This window comes from Poromitra crassiceps, assembly GCF_964638095.1.
Source record: "Poromitra crassiceps genome assembly, chromosome: 6".
In the NCBI taxonomy this organism is placed as follows: Eukaryota; Metazoa; Chordata; class Actinopteri; order Beryciformes; family Melamphaidae; genus Poromitra; species Poromitra crassiceps.
In genome coordinates this window covers 2,850,392-2,874,365 of record NC_139627.1, presented here as the reverse complement: position 1 = coordinate 2,874,365, position 23,974 = coordinate 2,850,392, and the positions used below count along the sequence as shown (strand labels likewise).

The 23,974-nt window shown below is 42.9% G+C and overlaps 1 protein-coding gene and 1 pseudogene across 2 annotated transcripts; one reads left to right on the top strand and one right to left on the bottom strand.

Annotated features, from left to right (window-relative positions):
- Positions 1-4,972: 4,972 nt before the first annotated feature.
- LOC310778801 (SNW domain-containing protein 1 pseudogene) lies at positions 4,973-6,607 on the bottom strand (annotated as a pseudogene). Its single transcript has one exon. The product of its transcript is annotated as an SNW domain-containing protein 1 pseudogene (transcript).
- Positions 6,608-11,406: 4,799 nt separating this feature from the next.
- On the top strand, positions 11,407-22,522 carry dalrd3 (DALR anticodon binding domain containing 3). Its single transcript, XM_083638728.1, has 13 exons — positions 11,407-11,847; positions 14,520-14,827; positions 15,060-15,355; positions 15,751-15,809; positions 15,998-16,099; positions 16,385-16,449; positions 16,632-16,690; positions 17,248-17,330; positions 17,836-17,962; positions 18,848-18,906; positions 19,316-19,432; positions 19,691-19,759; positions 20,253-22,522. Exons 1-13 carry the CDS (start codon positions 11,617-11,619, stop codon positions 20,370-20,372), a joined length of 1,695 nt encoding a protein of 564 aa, XP_083494854.1. The 5' UTR covers positions 11,407-11,616; the 3' UTR covers positions 20,373-22,522.
- Positions 22,523-23,974: the final 1,452 nt, after the last annotated feature.

Genomic DNA, 23,974 nt, shown 5'->3' with positions numbered 1-23,974 from the left:
GAGTATTTTTGTAGGCTTACCCAGAAGTCTCTGCACTTCCTGGTTCGTGTGTGTAAAAGTCAATGGGATTTTTGTATGGGAATTTTGGTTTAATGCCTGAAATAAGTGTCACTTTTCTACTTTTGAAGCGTTTTATCAACTCACAAATCATAAAAGTGTTCCTCATTTGTGAAGCTTATCTTGCTGAACACAAACCTTGCTGTTTCATAAACGTTTGCTAACCCCAGAGCTTATTTCAAGCATTAACCAAAATCCCCGTACAAAAATCCCATTGACTTTGACACGTAAGAACCGGACGTGCTAACATCCAGGTCTTCCGGGCTCTTTCCTGCGGTGCTCAATAAAAGCAATGTTTTAGGAAACTGGAGACTGAGGGATTTTGTTTTAACCGTCCACAGCAGAGAGGCAGGAAGTTGAGTTTCCTAAAAGTTTGCTTTTATACATGATCTTTCTAAAGTCACAGGAAAGAAGAAGTGGCACTAAGGCCCTAAACGGGCTTTTCCCATTTTTTGAAATTCTTGCATTGAAGATGTAATTAACCCTCTTAACTGACTGACTGTACAACTCCACAACGTTGAGTTAGTCATTTCTGGGTTCAAAACAAACAGCTTTTTTAACTTTTGAATATTCACTCAGTTAAAAGTCTGTCTTCTACATCATCATTATATTTAATACATCTGTTCCTCCAAGCTGATGCATTGGGCTCATTGTATTTGCAGGGTCAGTGAGGGTTTTCACTGACTTTTTTTAAGCCGTTTTTGGCTATGGAAAGTTTGAAACCATGGAGCAACAAGTGGGTGGATGGAAGGTTTTAATAGGTGTCGTCTTCTGTCATGATCCAAACCCACAGTCCACTAAACCTCTGCCGGGTTTCCCAAAACCAGTCGACACTAGAACCATGTTTGTTCAGCTGAGGTAGAATGAGGTAAAGATTATTTCTGTGTTCATTAAGATGCTTTTGGTGAAGCTGGTTCTGGGTTTACTGTATGGTGATGCCAGCTGACAGGACAGAGAGGAGGGTGGTTCAGACCCACCTGACAGACACATGTCTCTGCAGCATGTTGTGATGGATGCTGAGTGGTTCTTCTAGGTTCCAGCCTTGAACAGTGATCAGACACTTAAACATCTGCAGAAGTGGACAGACAAAATTCTCCATAAGATAAACCAAACACCCCAAAAAATTAGTTAGGTAAAACTTTACAATAGGGCACATAAATTAAGGAATAGTTCACGATTAGATTAATAAGCATTAACTAACATTAACTAATGTGTGTGTAGTAATAATTTACTAATAGTGTTCATGTTAACGAAGTATTAATTTATACATTATTTAGTTTAGGGTTAAGTTCCTGGTTAGGGTTATGGTTAGTTGATGGTTAGGGTAATACGTATTAACTAACGGTTAGTGTTTATTATGCATTACTGCATAATTATGCATTGACCGTGAATCCATTGATTATGAATTAACCATTAATTAATGTAGCCTTATTCTAAAGTGTTACCAATGTGTTTGTTTCCATCAAGTATCCAACATGTTGAACATTGGATTTTCCATTCAAAACAAATGTTCAAACAGTAATTATCTGGTACACCTAAAAGCACAACTCAAGAGCCGTTGACAATTAGATTAGATGAAACTTCAGGCTGGGAAATTGGGTGTGTTAGTATGGTTGTTTTAATGTGAGTGAACGGTGTGGTCATCAGTGTTAGTATGGTTGTTTTAATGCAGATCGCATTTTAAACGATGCTCATTTCCAAAACGTCATCAATCTCCGGAGCAGCAGTCAAGCTCTACTGAAGGAGATGATATGACACACTGACAAAGAGGCATTCATTTGAACTCTATGATTTAACCGTTTCCTTGCCACCCACCATTAGTACCAACAGACTCGGACCTGACGAGTGTTTTGTTTTCCCATCAACTTGTGCAAGTGAAGTAGGCAGAGGTGAAAGCAGTATCTGCTTTCAAAAACACAGCACGTTTTAAGACCTTTTTAATGCTACCTGAAATTGGATTTAAGACCACAAAAACGTAGAAGAAATTTGAAAATTAAGAAACCATTTGTGATCTGAGTGTAGCTAATAGAAGCTCTGTAACTGGGCAGAATAACAACTTGCATTATGCTCTGGATTTATACTACTTGTTTTTCTCAGCATATCAGAAAATTCTGTCCCACAATATTTCCTTTGATATCTTCAAATGCACCTGTTTTTACCTCCATGAGTTCCTATTCTTTCTGTGTGTGCCGTCCTGACAGATCCCAGAGCAGACCCCGGACCCTGGAGGTTGTTGTGGTGGGTGGGGCAGACCCTGGACCCTGGAGGTTGTTGTGGTGGGTGGGGCAGACCCTGGACCCTGGAGGTTGTTGTGGTGGGTGGGGTTGTAACGGAACCCATAATGCAGCTGTGATTGTGGGCTCCAGCTGGTTGTGAGGTCCGTTTCCACCCCACGGTGCACAGGACGTCCCGATCCGATCCCACCGCCTGAAGATTCGCTCCTGATGTTCCTTCTCTCCTTCATCTGTACCAAGACAAACCGACATGGCATCATCCTCCTTCCTAATCGCCACATGCCTCCTATGGCAAACCATTTAAACATGTATTAGCCAAGTTTGACTATCTGAAATTAACATTAGATATCAATGTAATTTTCAGATATCAATAACGCGATGTTATAGATATCTGAAATGACTGTTGTTTTTGACTAGACAGAATGACATTATTGATGACATTCTGAGACAGATATCTATTTTCATATTTGCTATCCACAATTGTCATTTCGGATATCCAAAATCTCACTCCTCCCAAGATAAATTACATCACTTTTGCCACTCGTGGGTTTCTCATGACAGATATATCTACAATTCAGTTGCACATATTCCACACTGTCAATGGCAGATTATGACTCTTCCTAATTCCAGTTTCAGGTATCTACATAATTTTGATAGTCATTCATAATTCCAGTTCAAGATATACGTCATTCTGACTAGTGAAAACTTAATTTATGATGTCTAAAAATAACAAAGTCGCTATCTTGAATCGAGGGAAATTAAAGATATCTTTAACTGGAAATATGATTAGTCAGAATTAAATTGTAGATATCTGAAAATGGAATTAACTAGTCATGATTCAGTTGCAGATATCCGCAATTCACATTGTCGATACCGGACACTGAATTGTAGATCTCTGTTAATGGGAAACCCCATACACACGAATGGTAAAAGTCACGTCATTTGTCGTAGGAAGAATGTCACTGTGCATATCTGAAATGTTCTTTTCCACTAGGAATGATTGAATGATGGATATTATCTGCAATACATATCCAGTCTAGCTATTTAAAATGCCCATTTAAAAAGAGAACAAATATTAGACCGTTCTTTTGCACTTTTTATATCAGTTCCATTCACTTTACTTCCCTTCAGTGGAAAACTGTATTGCCCCATAGGGCAGTGGCTTCACTACCCCCTTTCCCTGATTTCTGAATGCAAGCACCCCCATTACCCAGCTACAACATTTTGCTTAGAAAAAAAAGAAGAGAAAACTATGGCATAATTATGATGATGCAATGAATGATTGATCACTCAACTTTTGAAGAATATAACATTACAAAATAAGAAATGGAGTGAAAGATTGCAATGAGTGCCTCCTGAGCAGATTTTAATGTTTCATTTATTGTTTCCCCCTTTCTCTCAAGTACTAGCCCCTGTACCACGTCCACTTCCACAGTATAGGGGAAATTTGGTTGGCAGGGTTAAACACACACACACACACACACACACACACACACACACACACACACACCTCTATCTATCTATCTATCTATCTATCTATACAATACACATTCGGACTCAAAACAGATAGTTAACTGCTCAACATTTCATACTCAGACTTGACGTTCACTTTTGTTTCTCTCACAACAATAAGGAAAGTGAAACTAATATTCATAAGGCTTGTTTCTTGTGTTTCTGTTCCTGAATATGAGAAATTGAAATGATGGTTGCATTTCAGCCTGGCTCCGCCTCCTGTCTGTCTGTCTGTCTGTCTGTCTGTCTGTCTGTCTGTCTGTCTGATGCACGAGGGTGTTTTTCCTCAATGACACGTTTTCTCCTGGATTGCTGAATACCGCAGAGGCAACCGGGAATTTCGTGTCAGCCAAGAATAACACCAAACCACAGCGTGGCAAAACTATTTGAACACAATAATATGAGATTGATTGTCATTTGTCTTGTCTGTAATATCTACAGCTATAATGTAATATAATATCTACAGCTATATTTTAAGCTTTTGCCCGTTATCTCTAAACAGATGTTGTGGTCCATGCAGAGGCGTTCCTTGAATAATCTATCTGCTGTATTAGTTTTGTTTCTAATAAAGATGAGAATTTTGAACTAGGTCAGCTTCTGTCTATTTTCTACAATATCCATCAACCTACATTATAGTAATATATTTTACATGAATGAACCACCTAAGACTAGCTTTTTTTCAATAGGCTTCTTCAGGCTTCAGTCAGCTTGTAAGTATTTTGACTTGTAGTTTATTCTCCCTCCATGAGCATCACATTTAAATAGAACAGAAAAGGGGAAAAAGGTCAACGTTAACAGTCCCTGCTAAGTTTGTGGTGGGGTTGGTTTGTATACTATTAAAAAAACAACCTAAAATAACTAAATCTATATATTTCCATGGCTTTGGACCCAATATGACCGTCTGCATCTGAAATGACATTGTTTACACTGTGCAGACAGAACAATGAAGTTTACAGATGCAGAAGCAGATCTCAGACGTACAATAAAACATCGATCCTTTCAGCCCCACTCTTGTTATATTCGTCATGATCACTCGTGTTATATTGAACACGAGTGAACATCTGAATCTGAACATGTTAGCATTGAACATTTACAAAACAAAACAAAAAATGGAGGAAAGGCGGGGGGCAATGTTGTTGTTGTTTTTTCAAAATGAACGAGTGTAAACACTACCTCCCCACCCTGTCGGACGGCAGTAGCTGCCCTAAATGGACTCGGTGCCATCGTGCATCGTCGTCCTTGGAGCGAGCGCTGGTGGAGGGCCTCTTGGAGCCGCCGTGCTGCTTCGCCTCCTCCAAGAACTTGTCCAGACCGAAGGGATCCTCCTCAAACTGGACCGGCCCTTCCCGCCGCTGCCCGTGGTCGGCACCGGAGAACTCCCTGTCTGGAACAAACCTGTTGTTGTGCACGAGTGTGTCAAAGTCATCTGCGTAGTAGGTGTCCTCGTCTATGTTCTTGCTGGGCCGGTAGATGTTCTGGGCCATGTCTCGGCCGCTGCGGAATGGCTGGTCGTACACGTTGTAATTCTCATCCTCACCCATGGCAAAACCGCTATCCATACCCTTGCTCTGGTTGAAGAGTCCCTGGTCGTACTGGGCCTTGCTGGAGGAATGAGGGTTGGGCATGCCCAGAGCGATGCGCTCGCTGATGTCTCTGTCCTGGTCCCTCTGCAGCTTCGACCTCTTAGCGGGAGCAGCTCTGGAAATGTTCCTGTCGTGCCGTCTCTCTTTCCTTCGGTCATGGCGGACCTCGTCACGCTCTCTGGCCTCACCGTCCTCGCCACCTTTGTCTCCGTGACCTTTGATCCCTGCTCTGCGGTCTCGGGCCATCTGGGCCACCTCCCTCAGCTTCTCCTCCTTCTTCTCCATCTCCTTCTGGGCCATCTTCTTCTCTACCTGGGAACGCATCTCCACTGCTTCTCTGGCCTTTCTGACAGCGATGTACAGAGCCTCAGGTAGCTTGGCAAAGTTTTCATTAATGTGAACCGTTTGCAGCCCCCTGCCGTCAGCGGCCAGACGCTTGTCAAGAGGAATGGTGTAACCCTTCGTGTTCTTCCAGTTGGAGATGCACGGGGGAATCTTCCACTCCTGTTGCTCCTTGACTGTCATCCTTCTGCTTGGAGAATGCATGACAGGCGCAGGAGGAGAGGGAGGCCCACGAGGAATCTTCTTGTTGATCTTGAAATGTGGAGGTTCCATGGGGTCCTTTTGCATCTCCACCATGCAGATCACCCTCTGCTTGGCCCCCGAGTTGAAGGCCACTCCTTGCTGGGATGGAGTGTACCTGATGTACTGTGCGGGGGCCTGTTTGTCTACTGCTCTCACAGGCATGGCAGCAGCGATCTTTTGAGAAGACTGCTTGTCCAAGGCAGCACGTGTCTTCTCTGTCAGCTCTTGGACGGCCTCCTCATCGGGTCTCTGTAGTTCTGGGGCATCGGCATTCAGAACCTCCTTGGGAGGTAGGTCTGTGTACTTGCTGAGGACCACCTTATCCTTGCCCTGTCCTTGTCTGGCGATGGCATCATATTTGATCTTTCCTTCTGCACAGCCAGAGCATTGATGTCTTTTTTGAATTCCTGCCCATCTCCAGGGGAAACTGGACACACGGATCTCCGAGAAAGCTCCTCCATCTCCAAAGTCCTCAAGCGAGCGAGGCACCCAGCCCTTTCTGTGTCCGTAAGGAGGCGGCTCGTGAAATGAAACCAGGGCGGTGGAGTAGGACTTCTGGGCCCGGAGCCTCTCCTCTGCCTCCAGCTGGTCCTGCGACAGCTGGGTCGGCGCCGGTAAAGAAATCGCAAGAGACATTTTTCTTTTCTTCCTGATTTCCTTAGCAACCCAAACACATGTTGTTGTAGCTGTTCGCCTTTGACGTCACATGAGTGAGTGGTGGAGAGGTGGCCAAAGATCATCTGTTTTATCATCTGTAATCCCACAGTGACATCATCAGTGATGTCATAAATCCCACTGTGACATCATCAGTGATGTCATAAATCCCAGTGATGTCATAAATCCCACTGTGACATCATCAGTGATGTCATAAATCCCAGTGATGTCATAAATCCCACTGTGACATCATCAGTGATGTCATAAAGCACACTGATGACATCATCAATGATGTCATAAATCTGACATCATCTGGTCTCATTGGCCACACAGCAGCCGAGCTGCGGGCAAGGCCGCGCAGCGGGCGAGCTGCGAATGCGAGCTGCAGGGCCAGCTTGGTGAGCTAGCGCACGAGAGCTCTAGTAGCTTAAAAAATGAACTCAACAGTGAGTGACGAGAGAGATTATTTTATTTATTTATGATTTTTGTTCTTATTTTATTTATCTTATCAGTTCTATGACGAAGAGTAACAATTATTCTAAAGTTTGATTTGTTTTCACAAAAACTATCCGATCCAATCCAACCGTGGGAGTACAATGGCACTTAATGTTATCACTGATATAAGCCTAAAACCCTATAAATCTGTGATTTAATATCTCATCCTCCACACTTACTGAGTTACACAGAGTATTCTGCCAATATCACCACAACCAAGGACACAACATGGGCGCGTAGGTAGAAAGCTGTCCTTGACATTTCAAATGTTGGAGGTGGACAGATGGACGTATCCATAGTCATTAATTCATCCACCTGTCCAACCACACAGATAAGCCACTGAAGCAATTTCAGTTTTGATCACTACATCTGAAATTAAGGATGGTAAGAATATGCTATAATAATATAAATAGCGGTTGTCATTTTTGCTTTTAGTGTATTTTATATTCCTTGCTTTTAAAAAACATTATGCAAGTATTCCTGTACCAAAGCTCAAAATAACAAGCAATACAAAGAGGAACAATGAGCATTTTCGCAGCACGGCCTTGACCCGGCTGCTGTGTGGCCAATGAGACCAGCATCACTGATGTCAGATTTATGACATCACTGAGGATGTCATCACTGATTATGTCACAGTGGGATTTATGACATCACTGGGATTTATGACATCACTGATGATGCCACAGTGGGATTTATGACATCACTGATGATGTCACAGTGGGATTTATGACATCACAGTGGGACAGACAGAGAAACAGACAGACAGAGCCCGGACAGAGCCCTAGCTCTGCATGTATATGCTGATGTACCCAATTGTGTGAATTGCATCTATACCCTGAAGCAAATCATATTAACTCTTCCTTTTTGTCCTTTGGATGACACTGTGCATCCCATTCACATACATTATTCATTCAACTCAAGGAAGTATGGCCTCAGAAGATCATGCTTTCTCTCATCCGTTTTCAGAAGAGGCAGGCATCCATTGCATTTGATTTGAAGATCAAAACCCTCACTACGTGTCGTGTAGGCTATGTATCCATCTTAAAATCAGATCAGAGAATACATTAAAGCTTATGTTTTCCAGATCACGGAAGGATACAAATGTCTGAATTCTGGAAATATTGCTCAGTTGAAATTCATAGTCAGGATGATGGGGTGTGTGTTTTGACTTTCCACTGTTTGCCGATTATTATTATTATTATTATTATTATTATTATTATTATTATTATTATTATTATTACCACCATCCCCTCCCATCCCCCAAAGTATTATGACAAGGTAGCTGAGTGGCCAATGAGTCAGTGAGATCACTGATAAGGTTGGTGGGTCTAATCCAGGCAGTGCATGAGGGGCACTGGTGTATATATAGAAGGATTGATGCAGTTGGTTCTTCGGCACAGACAGAGGCACAAAGGACGGGCAACTCACTCTCAACATGGTAATATTTCATCTGTTTCCTTTACAATGTTATGTTTCCAGTTACTTTTCATTTTGATGACCATTTTATACTTTTCTTCCCCCTCTCCATTGTTAGGCAATTGCTGCAACAATGATGGACTCGGTGAAACCGACTGGACTGTGTCTTCTTCTGCTATCTTTCCTTCTTTACATAGCTGATTCTCACCCCGTGAACAGTGACATGTCAAACAGTAAGATTTGTTTATAGTAGTTTAGGTTCTTTATTGTAGCTATAATAAGGCAATTATAACATAGCTACTATAAGGCAATGCTATAGTTGTCCACATTCATATTATAGTGGTAAAATGTCAATGGTTTACAATTTGTGTGCATACATTCCATACAATCTGAAACATGGTAATGTAATTTAATTAATGCAGCTATGTAGACTAGTAGACAGACATATATGGAGTACATTTTCTTTTCTGCTTATTTCCAAGTATTTATTGCTATTAAGTTGTGTTAATGTGTTAATATGAATATGTACTGATTGCTATTAATTATAAGATGTATTCACAAGGACTGTACACTTTATTTTCAATGTCAGGTCTTAAAATGTCCATCAGACTTCAATAGTTTTACATTGTGGTTTTTAAACTTCTATTCTCATTCCCCAGTGGGCTGTGAGGAATGTGCGCTGAAAGAACACGTGTATTTCTCAAAGATCCACAACCGCCCAGTTTACCAGTGTGAGGGCAACTGCTTCTCCAGAGCCTTCCCCACATGTCCTGATGCCATGAACACAATGAATGTGCCAAAGAACATCACGTCAGAGGCAAGCTGCTGTGTTGCAGAAAGGTCGGGGGCGCCCTTTCAGGTACAGTCAACAAGAACGTGCAACAGCAGTGTTTTACAGGAAACTTAAAGTGAGCTTTTAAATGTCTTTGGGGTTTATTATGTTGACAAAGCCTTTCCTCACTTCCTCCTGCAAGCTAGACATTGCAGGATACAATGGGATACAATACTCCAAACAAAATACAACCGTTTGTTAGGGTCATTATAATTTGGGATATTTCAATTCTAGTTTCCACTATGGGGTCAGTTTTTATTTTGTTTTTATTTTTCACAAATGCAGTTTTATTTTATTTTTATTTTTTTGTGTGTGTTTTTTAAAGGTAATATAACAAAAGTTCAGAACAGGTATTTTGTATATCTTTGGATTCAGTAAAAAAATCCAAATTCATTGTCTTTTTTGTTACAATGCAAATAAACAAAGATACAATCTAAAACATTTATCGTACAAGTAGACAAGATAGTTTTTTATGACAGTGTTTTGTTTACTTTTAATTTACTATTAATGTGTTCGTGTTAGGTTATAGTTATGTATACCTGGATGAAGTTGATACACTATAGGCTGTCTGTTTGTACATTATTGAATGTTCATAGTCTTTTGGCCCCATAAAATATGCCCAATTTATATGCATTTTAGAAAAAGTAAATGCTTTTAATCTTCATTCTTGATTCTTCCTCATCCATCCCTCTTCTTTCAGATCGAGGCCAATGGCATAATAGAGGTGATTAAGAACCACACAAGCTGCCGCTGCAGCATCTGCCTTTTTCACAAAATGTGACACTTCTGCAATGACGCTTAGCAACAAATTCTGTTTGTTACTGTTACTCTTTACAATTAATCTTCTTGTGCTGCCATTTTTTGTAGTTATCATATGTGATAATTACCACCTAGATAGATGAAGAGTTCATTTGCAAAAACAGGTAAATGCCATGCTTAAAATGAACAAACAACATACATGTTTGATACTCCCTGGAGTGCACATAGAAAACATTATTGAGGTGGTTTATGTGAAAACTTCCAGATGAGTTATGAGATTGATAATACAAATTCCCCCAAAATCAATGAATTACAGTATAAATACATCAATATATAAAATAAAATGATAAAAAAAATCCAAACGGAGATACCTGTTTTTGCAAATGAACTCTTCAGATGCATACAGTGGTTTGCTTGTAGATTGAAAAGCAATTAAAATGTGTACACTGATTCTGCACTTTCATGAATTTGTCTTACATCAAAGTGTATGTGTGTGTGTTTTGGGGTGTGTGTGTGTGTGTGTGTGTGTGGGGGGGGGGGGGTTGTTTTGAATAGTAGCATGAAAATAAAAAAATTATTGGCAAGATGTTACGAGATAGTTGTTGTACAGCCCCATGTCTTGATCAACTTGATTTTCCAGTCATAAGCAGCCAGCTGTTCAATGAACTCAGACATGAAATCATAATAGTAGCCTATAAATCAGAGAGAAGATGCGCTGAATCTTTGTAGATTGTGATTTTCTGCAGGGACAGACAGACAGACAGACAGACAGACAGTCTGACAGGCAGGCAGACAGACAGACAGACAGACAGACAGACAGACAGACAGACACCGACAGACTGACAGATAAGACAGACAGACAGACAGACAGACAGACAGACAGACAGACAGACAGACAGACAGACAGACAGACAGACAGACAGACAGACAGGCAGACTGTCTGACAGGCAGGGACAGACAGACTTCCTCAGGGCTTTATAATATTATGATTATACTGTTGATGTTCTTTTTACGGAACTATAATTATAAAAATACAAATTAATTTAATGTGGCAGTGGCACTATGTTACTTTTGCCACTTTTTGTGGCATTGTGGTTGCAGCAGGTATGATGCCATACACCAAGGCACCCACAGGAGGGCGGTGACGCGCTGTAAACGCTATTTTCAGAAATTTTGCATTGGTCCTCACGTAAATTCATCTCGAAAGAAACAAGCATTGCCGTTCAACAGTTCCGTTTCGCACACAGAGGATATTAGGATAATGGCCAATGCAGTTCTCCTCTAGAGCTCCAACGACCAATTATCAACCATACGGTGGGAAGACCGTGCTATTCTGCTGTATTGAAACCTAGCATAAGTGGCGTTAGCGAAAATCAAAGTGACATCGTCGTAGATGAAGGTATGAACTCGGGGTGGATGTGTTTGATACCCTGGTAGGTAGCGAGCGAACCTGTTCCGTGTTGTGACAGTCACACAGTCAGTGGTGGTGATGGAGAAAATCGACGAGTCGTTGCCTTTCCGGATCAGCCCTACCGTGCGGGCGCTGAGCTGCGCGCTGCGGGGAAAGCGTCAACATGTCCCCGATGAGAACGGCCAGGGCGACGGCGGCGACAGGAGCTGTGAGAAGCTCTGGTTCAAGGAGAGCAGCGCGAAAAACCTCCGGAACAGAGACTTCTTATCCCCCAGCACCATGCTGAACACGCTGTATGCGGACGGACAGGTCGGTGCTTTTACCTGACCTGATCATGGCTTTGTCGCTATTTGTATAAATGCCTATTTCCTGACTGTGCACTGACTGCAACAAGCTAACAGCTAACAGCACTCCTGACTCCTCGTATTCGTAACGGTTCAAAAATCACTGTAATGTAACGTTACTGCTGCAGCTTTAGCTTTAGAAACAAGGGAATAAAAAAGACTGCGCTGTTAAAGAAACACCATTGTTTATAATACAGTAACTATGTAGTGTTATCCGTTCCATATCAAGGACAGGACTCACAGGAGAGACCCTAATTTAAATGTTAGTCCACATTAGAGCCATAATTATGGTGGAACTCCCCATTTGATGAGATGCATCTCTTGAACACAACCTAAATGATTTACTGTAGGGTTCTCTGCATTCTAACATTTAGGCTAAATCTGAGAATGTTTTTTATTGTCAGTTTGATGATTTTGTCCAGAAGTCCATGACTGACTGTACTGCAGGTACAGAGATAAACAGACTGCATCAGAACAGTCATTCTTCTGCATTGTGTTCACTTCTTGTAAGTGGAATAATGCTGAAGTTGTTGGCTGGGGACCCCCTGGAACCCCCTCAAGGACCCCCTGATGGTGTTTCGAACCCGACTCAGCCAACCAGAATTGACAGGAACTATCTGCTGTCTAAACCTCAGCCTACACACCTGTCTCACCTCCATTCCGTGTTGGTTGAAAATCTGGGGTCAAGGCACATTTTATTTTGAACCCCACGAACAGCGAATACAATACATCTAAAAACACACGTTTAATGAATTTGACTAATTTGGAGGCGGTCTATATATAGCAATTGATTACTCTGAAGACATTGACATTGGCCCGTCATGATCGACCGGACACTGACGGCCCAAGGCAGCAATCATTAACCCCTGAGTGGCAGATGCAATATGGGTCAGACAGACACACACAGCTGCAAGGCAACACACGCGCACACACACACGCGCACACACACACACACACACACACACACACACACACACACACACACACACACACACACACACACACACACACACAGCTGCAAGGCAACAGCCACCAAGCTGTGTGTGCAGCTAAAACTCAGAGATAGCTTGTTCCTGTCAATCTGTTGGTCTGATGCGTATCGGTCATGCAGCTATTATGTCCCTCTGTAAATGCATCTTTCAACCCCCCACCTATAGCTTTGATGGGGCTCATGCCGTGTTCCAGTTTCAGCTGGGAACTAGAAATCTCCCAGTTGAGTGATGTCACACCCGAGTTGACTGTGTTTGAGTTCCAGTAAAACAGTCCCGAAAACCAGCCAGGGTTAGCTCTAGCCAGGCTAGCCAGTGTTAGCAATAACAGTGATAACAACGCATTTCGCGGTATTTTGTGCAGACAAACACTGTAGCAAGATGTCCACAGAGAGAAGTTGGACAGTACTGTGTGTTACAGCTGATTTAATGAGAGACACAAATAAGACAGAAAGTGCTAATAAACAGTGTATTACTACAGCTTTCACTACTGTTGCTGCGGGACCTGCCATCTTGGATTTTGAGGTTGGGGTTGGATGGTGAGATTCCCCTGAGTTCGTGTTTCAAAGTAGGAAATCCCAGACCAGTTCAGGTGACATCACAGGGGGCGTTCCCGACCTTTGAACTAGGAAATTCCTAGTTCCCACCAGTGCAACTGGGACACAGATCATTACAGTCACACATATACATGGATTATATATAATAATATTATTAAGTATATATACTTTGATTATATTATTATATATTATCTATATACCTTGATTATATTATTATATATTATCTATATAATTTGATTACTTGAAAAGGTTTCTAGTCTTGACTTGCGATCTTGTGTTTGTGTCAATGACTGAGATTGAAAGTGGCAAGATTTGTTGTAGCAGATACCTGAATTTAAATATGGTTTTCTGAATTTCTATGGAATGATTGAATTTATTGATGTTGAAACTCATGAGGCTCTTATCAAGTTTCTATCCTATTAAAACAATATTGCATTGAAAAGTCCTAGATATTTCATTTTCTTTAAGATATTAAATTGATACTGGTCTCTTGATTGGTTCCGACTTGACTTGCTGTTCTCCGTGTAGACTTGAGACTTGACATTAATGACATAGACTCGACTTGTTAATCTATTTAGACTTGAGACTTGACATTAATGACATAGACTCGACTTGTTATCTATTTAGACTTGAGACTTGACATTAATGACATAGACTCGACTTGTTCATCTATTTAGACTTGAGACTTGACATTAATGACATAGACTCGACTTGTTAATCTATTTAGACTTGAGACTTGACATTAATGACATAGACTCGACTTGTTCATCTATTTAGACTTGAGACTTGACATTAATGACATGGACTTGACTTGTTCATCTATTTAGACTTGAGACTTGACATTAATGACATAGACTTGACTTGTTAATCTATTTAGACTTGAGACTTGACATTAATGACATAGACTCGACTTGTTAATCTTTTTAGACTTGAGACTTGACGTGAAACCAAGGCAAAGTTAGCAAACTTGAGCAAAGACACCTCTGCTTTGTATGAACGTAATCTTTTCCCTTCATTTCCTGCTTCCACTCACTCATGCATCACACTACATTAGATTGATGGATGCATACGTCTGTAACGTGTCCCTGCAGGTCCCTCCCGCGGTTCTGACCCGGGTGCTCTCCCTCCGTGGCAGTGGGGTTCTGCCTGTGACGGGGGGCGAGGTGATGGGTGAAGGGCTGAGGGTGAGGGTGGACCGGGCCGCAGCCTTCAGGGCCGTCCTGGCGGGCGGAGCTACGGAGTACCTGAAGCCCTCGGGCCAGAAGCAGGGCCGTGTGGTGCTCAACTGCCCCGCGCTGCACCCCAAACCCAGCACACCCACTCCTGACACGCTGACTCTGGGTCAGCTGAGGACTGTTCTGCTGGCCGACCACATGGGGGCACTGTTGAGAAGACAGGGGTGAGTCTGGGCCTGGGCTAAAGGAAGATGGTGACTTTTGCAGATACATGTATTTTCTATAATTCTCCTAAACAAATCCATCCTAAACTAAACTCTATTATTTATTTATTTTTCCTGGATTTGATCACTTTCATGACCAATCTATGCCTGCAGGAATGTTGTCACAGCACTATGGTAACTCTGGTAAACTGGCCACTATCTGTCAGTAACAATGCTTCCTCGCCTATCTCAGGTTCACTGTGTCCTACTGCCCCCTGCTGCCTGAAGACAGTCATGTCGCCGCCTTCCTGCAAGCGCTGGGGGTCGACTGGCCGACGGCCCCGGCCGGCCGGAGCATCGAGGGGCGCGAGGAGGAGATCCAGGGGGCGCTAGAGAGCTCTCCGTACAGAGAGAGGGAGGCCGAGAGAGGCGTTACGGGAGAGGGAGAGAGCGAGGCGGAGAATGAGGGAACGCTCCGGGTCAACCTGAAGCGAGTGTTCCAGGAGCAGGGGCTGCTGGGATACGACCCCAGCCTGGGCACCTGCACAGGTGAGGAGGGACGGGGCGCGTTTGGTTTAGCCTCCTGGGGAAGCTTCTTGACCAGGAGACGGTGTTGTGACACACTTGTCTGTGTGGTCAAAATGTCCGTTTTGAGAATCCACTGTAGTTGTTTCTGATCCATTCTGCTGCAGTACACATTTTCATACTGCATTTGGAGCTGTTGGTGGTTATATCTGCTACAGCCACAACTTTTCTACCACTAGTTTGGTCGTTGTTGTTGTCACAAATCTTGTATTGATTTTATTCACCTTTATCACAAGCATGTCTCAAATGTCACATACACATTTCTTCTTCTTTCTTTTCTTCTGTGTGTGTGTGTGTGTGTGTGTGTGTGTGTGTGTGTGTGTGTGTGTGTGTGTGTGTGTGTGTGTGTGTGTGTTCAGTCCACAGAGACAGTGTTTCCCACCTGGCACAACTGGACCAGGCCACAGCCGACTGCACGGTGAGACACACGCACGCACACACACACACACACACACACACACGCACGCACACACACACACGTGTGTAAAATGGCATTGTGTATGTAAATTCAAATATACAGCATCACTACCACTGATGACAACGATCCTGATGTCCCTTCTCTAAAGAGCAGATAAACAAAAGCGTGATTTGTTTTACATACTGTAGGTCTCCACGGCAACAGTGTTACATGTGACTTCCTGTCAGGATGAGTTCCGCCAGCAGCAGATTGCAATTCTGTGGAGAGCCACCGGAGCTACACACACGCAGGTAACACACAGACGCACGCACACGCACACACACACACAAACACATACACACACACACATACACACACACACACACACACCGCATCACATACTGCACTGTATTCCTGTTCTTACCTGTGTGTGTGTGTGTGTGTGTGTGTGTGTGTGTGTGTGTGTGTGTGTGTGTGTGTGTGTGTGTGTGTGTGTGTGTGTGTCTGTCTGTGCGTGCGTGCGTGTGTGTGTGTGTGTGTGTGTGTGTGTGTGTGTGTGTGTGTGTGTGTGTGTGTGTGTGTGTGTGTGTCCTCAGAGACATGTGGTGTGTGGGCCGGTGAAGACTCCTGGCTCTCAGCTCACTGCGGCACAGTACCTGCAGTAAGACTGTTTCCTTCACTTCTTCTTCACTCCTTTTTTCAGGGGGGATTGGCCCCTACAGTACACCTGTAGCCTGCTTCACTGTAGTGGTTCTATGTATCTTCACTCTCTGCTCCAGGTTGACCTGCTTCACTGTGTATAGAGTGTTTATATACTGTATGTATCTTCACTCTCTGCTCCAGGTTGAGAAGAGGTCAAATGAAGGAAGCATCAGAGATGAAGTACGGAGATCAAGTAGAAGGTGTGTGTGAGTGTGAGCACACGAGCGTTTGTGCGTGAGCATGTATAGAGACAGTCCGCATGTCTGGGAACGCCCATACAGGCTCTAGGAACGCCCACAATAGACGCTGGGTTAGCCTGGGGGCGGGGTCAGGGTGGGGTAAATTCCCCCGTTCTATCCATTCAGCAAAGTTAGAATTTAGCTGATAGCCCAGCCCAGGCAGACACGATCGGGGATTTAACCACCGCAGTAAACGCACATCTGAGCAGGCGTCTTGTGTTCTGCTCTAGAACCCCCAAACCTGTAGTTTAGAGCCGCAGCACCGTCCTTTGGTGAGTCAGCCCATTGAGCTATATGGGCGGTTTTACCCCACTCGCGCGCCAGCCGTTTAACATTTTGTGGGCGTTCCCAGACATGCGGACTGTCTCTATACAATTTCATCAATGAGCCCTACTTATATTGAGTGCTTACATGTTACACTCTGATGGTTCTTTGCTATGCTTAATTGACTTTAATTGACGTTAATACGTACAGGTGAAGTGAATTAGCTGTGAGTGAAATGCTGCCTCCTCCCGCAGGTCAGACGTGGGATGACATCATCAAGGTCATGACCTCTGCCACCGTCAGATTTGAGCTGCTGTCAACAGTCCACACCAGTCCTGTGAGTCCTTGCTACTGTGTGTGTGTGTGTGTGTGTGTGCGTCTGTGTGTGTGATTGTGTGTGAGACTGTGATTTTAAACAACTTTTGTAATTTGTGTTGTAAGTCCGGTGTAGAGGATTACTATCCTGTACCACAATTTGTTCTCTGAAAAATTCACCTGTGATATCATTTTGATACGTCATCATGTGTAGTGCTGATCTGATCTACAGTATCACTCTCCACATAGGCAACAAGCATACAGCGATTTGCTGATCGCTGCACGGTGTCATTGGCTGTTGTGCTCTCTCACAGGCATTCTCAGCTCAAATATGTAGCTGCAGTGAATACATTTTTGTTTTAATCTTCTTTTTTCCCCTTCTGGCTTTGTTGCTGAAACCAACTATATGTCACAATTAAATTGATACACTCATCTTGAACATCTCTGTGAATCATTGGCCCGTCATTTTGAAATAGTTTGTCCATGAAGAGTATCCTTACAAACGAGGGTCTTTTGTCTGTGCTCAGGTCACGCTGGACGTCCAGAGGGAAGGGGGCGTGTCCACCAAAGGGCCGAGGGGAGGAGTGTTCGTCATGTACAACTGTGCCCGGCTGCACACGCTGTTCGACAGCTACGAGAGAGGAGTGGAGAAGGGTGAGAGAGACTGAGCGCGGCAGGATTCTCTGAAAAGCAACGTCACAAGCGAACACTAACGTGTCAGAGCACAGTGCCTCAACAGCATCCCTGTAGCAAGAGGAGGAAGAATGGCCTGAACACAAATGAAGTAAAAACGAAGCAAAGAGTGTTTTTGAAGAGTTCAGTGGGAAAAAGAGGCAGAGAGAACGAGTGCTGAAGGTGATTTAGAAACTCAAACACGAGTGTGATGATGCACAGATCAAATATCAATATATCCATGTCACATTAAATTGTGATACCTGAGTCTAATCACCATAAACGGCTAAGAGATGATTAGTAGCCTCTAACTCGTGCTTGTGTTTCTCTAAATTAAGACTGAATTCCAAACCATACCGGCTCATATCCAAGGTTTGCCCTAATTACTGGAACAGCAAACAATGTTTCCATTGCGTGAGATAAGCTGATGGGATGGTAACACTTGTTCCAGGTATTAGTTGGTTCCCAAGTGTTGCTAGGTAAACAGAGTTATGGCTTGTGAAAAACGTAAGATTTTGATTGCTAAACTTGCACCAAAAATTCGCAAATGCGTTTATTTTATATTGTTGGCAAATGAGCATGGTATAAGCAGGATAAGCAACTCCTAGGTGTGCTTTATACCATTTTAATGCACTCTGCCTGCGCGGAGTGGTGGTTAGTTCGGGTGGTTATTTGCCTCCACATCGTGCATTAAATCATATAACGCACACCTAGTCGTTGATTATCCCTTACTTAATTAGAGGATTAGATTAATTGCACAATAATGTTTGACTTTATGGGAAAAAAGTATTGAATTCGTCTGTCCGGTTTCTATGACACATTTAAATAGAGATATATTGTGTGTGTAATATAGCTTTTCCTCCACAGGACTTTACCCAGAAATCCCGGAAGGCTCCCAGCTAGACTTCTCTGCTCTCAAAGAAGAGGTAGCACTCTATTCTATTCTATTCTGTTCTGTTCTGTTCTATTCTATTCTATTCTGTTCTGTTCTGTTCTATTCTATTCTATTCTATTCTATTCTATTCTATTCTGTTCTGTTCTGTTCTGTTCTGTTCTGTTCTGTTCTATTCTATTCTATTCTATTCTGTTCTGTTCTATTCTATTCTATTCTATTCTATTCTGTTCTGTTCTATTCTATTCTATTCTATTCTATTCTATTCTGTTCTGTTCTGTTCTATTCTATTCTATTCTATTCTATTCTATTCTATTCTGTTCTATTCTGTTCTGTTCTGTTCTGTTCTGTTCTGTCATTTCCTTCCCTTCCCTCTCCTTTTCATCCCTTCATTCCTTCTTGAAATCAACCTTTCCTTCCTGTCTGTGTGTTTGGGCTGACAGGGCGAGTGGCTCCTCCTGTTCAATTACCTCATTCCGTTCTCCGAGTTGCTGGACCAATCAGGACAAGCGCTGGACTGTGAAGGGGGAGGGGCCAGGGTCAACATTAAGACTGAACAGGTAGGAGGAATCAGACTAATGCTGTAGATGAATGTTTAAATCAAGCCTGAAATCAAAACTCGTATCATGACATATGACATGACATATAGGTATAGGAGATGTTGTGAATAATTCTGCATGACGAGCTTCCTCCAGCGGGATCAGTAGAGAATGACAAAATAAAGCAAAGTGTGTTGTTGAGATGTTATGGTAACGTGTGTGTGTTTATGTGTGTGTGTGTGTGTGTGTGTGTGTGTGTGTGTTTGTGTCTCTGTGCAGGTCTGTAAGTTTTTGGTGTCGCTCAGTAAAGACTTCAGCTCCTACTACAACAGAGTCCATGTGCTGGGGGTGAGGACTCATCTGTGTGTGTGTGTGTGTGTGTGTGTGTGTGCGTGCGTGTGCGTGCCCGTCTGTGTGTGTGTGTGTGTGTGTGTGTGTGCGTGCGTGCGTGCACGTGTGTGTGTGCACGTGTGCACGTGTGTGTGTGTGTGTGCGCGTGCGTGCGTGTGTGCGTGCGTGCACGTGTGTGTGTGTGTGTGTGCGTGTGTGTGTGCACACCATATGGGGTGTTAATAGCCCATTGACCCGTCTGGTGACTTCTTCTTCTTTTTTTCCTCTCCTTTTCTTTAATCACAGAGAGAATGTGATTACTGCCTATAAAAACACATCAGTTCACTATGAGTTCAACAATAGTTGATTGTTTATGTCTCTCTCTCTCTCTCTCTCTCTCACTTTCTCTCTCTCTCTCTCTCTCTCTCTCTCTCTCTCTCTCTCTCTCTCTCTCTCTCTCTCTCTCTCTCTCTCTCTCTCTCTCTCTCTCTCTCTCTCTCTCTCTCTCTAGGAGCCATTGCCTCATCTCTTCAACCAGATGTTTTGTCGTCTGTATCTGCTGAGAGCGTTGAGAGAGCTGTACCACAGCGCCCTGGACTCCCTTAACCTTCCCCCTATCAGGCAACTATAGCTATAGCCCCAGCTCAATCCACTCCTCATATGCTCACTATTTGGCAACTATAACACCACCTCCCATTTGCCTCAAGGTACTCTTAACCGCTCCCCTATTTGGCAACTGCAGCCTCCTCAGATACACAGTTCATCTTCCCACTATTAGAGAACTATACAGATACATTTGAACTTGCCCTATATTTGGAAAATATAACCAAGATACACCCTCACCTGCCCTCCTTTTTAGCAGGTACAACCCACAAGGTATCCTTCAGCCATAAATTAGTTAAATAACCACCTCAGATTCTGATTTTATCGACCCACTATGTGGCAATTATTCAAATTAGAAATGACGCCATCATTTCTAGCTTTGCGCTCCTCATGCACTCATTCCTAGCGCTTCATGCTTTTCGCGCTCAACTGAGCATGTGCGAAGTGCGCCGCAGGCCGACTTATAGTAGTGAGATGACTCGTACTAAAGTTGCACTAGGCAATCCTGCACTTTGGTGACCTCAAGTGGCAGCAAAAGATAACTCATGTTTTGGAAAAGTTTCAAGGACTTCATTACAACGTGACGTCAGTAAACTGTTGACGAACCGGTCAACAGTCATCGCTGTTTATCAAATAAAATAAAATTAATTTATTTATAAAGTTTAAAAAAAAAAAAAAAACAGCATGGCTGCGGGGTCTTAATAAGTCTTATTTATTTAATTCACAATTCTCAATAAAAGGCCTTAAAAGGTGGTAGAAATTCTTGAATTTAATTTTCATAGGTCTTACGTATTTTATGGCTCTGTCAGGATTAAATTATATGAAATATGTCAAATGTTTTGAGTGGAAGACTTTGAGAGCTACAGTAGATATGATGTCATGTGTTGGTGCGAGAATGAAATGTGCGTGCAGCGCCGTACACAAGCTCATGCAAGTTTAGCTTTAGCGTTGTTGTTGCTCACCTGCACGGATATTTAGTGAACATCTCGCGCGCTACACGCACTCCATTCATAGGCTCGACCGCTGCGCAGCCTCGCCCGCCCTGCAGCGCGCCCAGCTGGCCCTGCAGGAGCTGGCAACATACAGCTGTCCATGGCTAAAGACGAGGGTCTGAAGCCAAACTCCCACTTCTTTCAGTGTCTGACCCTGGGGCTTGATTTTGCTCTTATGACATCACTGATGACATCATCAGTGGGCCTCTTATGACATCACTGATGATGTCACCACTGCTTTTATGACATCACTGATGACATCACAACCTCTTAAACAGCCAGTAGCGACAGATTAGGAGGACACAGTTTGGGTTTAAATTCTGTGAGGTCTCAATTAGTGAAGATTATATATTTTTTGGATAAGATGTTACATAAACGTTGCCTAGTACAGCTTTAAGTGACTAACTAACCCTTTAGTTTAGGGTCGTGACCCCAGTTAGTCCCATGGCTACTGACCCTGACAACTTGAATCCCCTGAACTGCTGTCCTAATAGCCTGAGTAACAAGCCACAAAACCACAGCTTTTACTGTCATTATGGTGCCAATTAAATCTCCACAACTGATGGACCCAACTGACACCCCAGCTGTCCTGGACGTCCCATCTAGAGTATTAACCCTGTCCAGCTTTCTTAATTGCCTTATTGTTGTCACAGTAACCCCCCCCACACCCAGCCAAATATCACTAGTGCTTATGTCACTAGTGTCACTGCCTGAAGATGAAATCGTAGTTTTTATTAGCCTTGTTCAACTGGTGAAAGTCCCCTTCACATGTATTGTATGTTGCACACTGTGTACTCAATGCCATAGAAATATTTATTGTTGGTTAAAAAAAGGAAATTGTACAGATTATTATTATTGCCTGCCAGCGAGTGACCTGTATTCAGAAGTACATGGCAGGCAGAGGAACCGAGCAGTATTTAGGACATTGTGCCATATTGGTTGAAAATGCATGAAACAGCATGTGGATAATAAAGAGCTTTATGCCAAAATGTTATTTATCAATTTTGGGAGGAGAAAAATACAATCATTAACTGAATTTGACCAGTCTCTGAAATACAAAATACAGAGAATCCCAGTGTTTGAAAGTGTTGCCATTTTGCCAATCAAGGACTGCAGTTATCCTGTTATGCTGTCAAATGTACCATGACTCATTTTATTTTGTTCCATAAAACATTTTGGAAGTAGGTGTCTTATTATTTTGTGAAGAAAACTGTGGATATGTTACCAGACACCAAGAACAACACCATCCAAATCCCACTTTTTACTGCATGCAGTGTTGCGTAGGTCCTACGCTTTCAGTGTCTTCCCCATCTGCACAAGCAAAACATCCTTGTCCAGCTCTCTCTGTGCCTCTCTCTCTCTCTCTCTCTCTGTCCCTCTCTCTCTCTCTCTGTTTCTCTCTCTCTCTCTCTCTCTCTGTCCCTCTCTCTCTCTCTCTCTCTGTGCCTCTCTCTCTCTGGCTGGAGTCTCTCCTCAGCTCATCTGAAAGATGTAGATACTGACACTCTATAGATGAATCTCTTCACGCTGCACTACCTCCCACAGCCCTTAGGGCCCAGTAGATACACACACACACACACACTGCATGGTTATCCTGTATGCTGTTAACAGTGATCCTTTGCTATCGATCAAACCCCGCTAATGTGACCTTGCCATGTATCTTGTTCTTGTTTGTGTTTACATCTCTTCCTTTCCTTACTGGGATTCTCTTCTTCTTTGCTTGTTGAGAAAATCTTTTCTCCTCACTCACCCCCCCCCCCCCCCCACACACACACACACACACACACTCTCATCACCCCCCCATCGCCCCCCACAGCTCCCACACAAACCGTTTCTACGGATCTCATTTATAAAAGGAGAGACAGAAGAGATTAATGGCCAAATACAAGCTGGTGTTTTGCTGTATAAAAACCTGAATGCCAAGATTATTTATATTATCCAATATATGATTGTAGATTAGTCATTTTCATTTTTTCTTCTTAAATGATCATACAATGCAATCCAGGATAAAGTGAAAGAGCATTATATAGTATAATGAGGCCCTGATCTCCTTCGTAAATATGTTGTGTATTTATGTTATTTGTATGTTATTTTGTATTTATGTTGGACTGTATAATTTGTCTCGCTATGCATTTGAAACATACACACACACACACAGACCTAATGTATCTCCTCTGTCAATGCACACACACACACACACACACACACACACACACACACACACACACAGATGTATCTCCTCTGTCAATGCACACAGTGCAGCTGTTTGTTTGCTCCTTGTTTGTCTGATCTATCCTGCTGTACTCCCATAATGCATTGCACCATGTTATTCAATGAGAGTTTAGGCTGAAGCCATTGGTGCTGCTGAGCTGATACTGACTGTCAACACAAGGAAGTGGGAATGGATTCATGTAAGAATTTACCAGAAATGTAATAACGCCCGAGAATGTAATAAAAGTTTCACTTTTTCTTCTTCTTCTTCGCGATTAAGTTTCACAATTAAACTACTTCTCTCTCAGTAAAACAAGTGAAGACAACAACATTTGGGGATATTTGGAGGTATTTTCCCCCAGAGAACCAGTTCTCACACTGAAACACGCCTGTAAAATCATGGCCGACCCCTCCCATCCTGGCCACA

Coding starts and splice junctions, on each gene's coding strand:
- dalrd3 (XM_083638728.1), top strand. CDS start 11,617: ATGGAGAAAATCGACGAGTCGTTGCCTTTCCGGATCAGCCCTACCGTG. Junction 16,450..16,631: donor ACTGCGGCACAGTACCTGCA/GTAAGACTGTTT, acceptor TCTCTGCTCCAG/GTTGAGAAGAGGTCAAATGA. Junction 17,963..18,847: donor CGAGAGAGGAGTGGAGAAGG/GTGAGAGAGACT, acceptor TTTCCTCCACAG/GACTTTACCCAGAAATCCCG.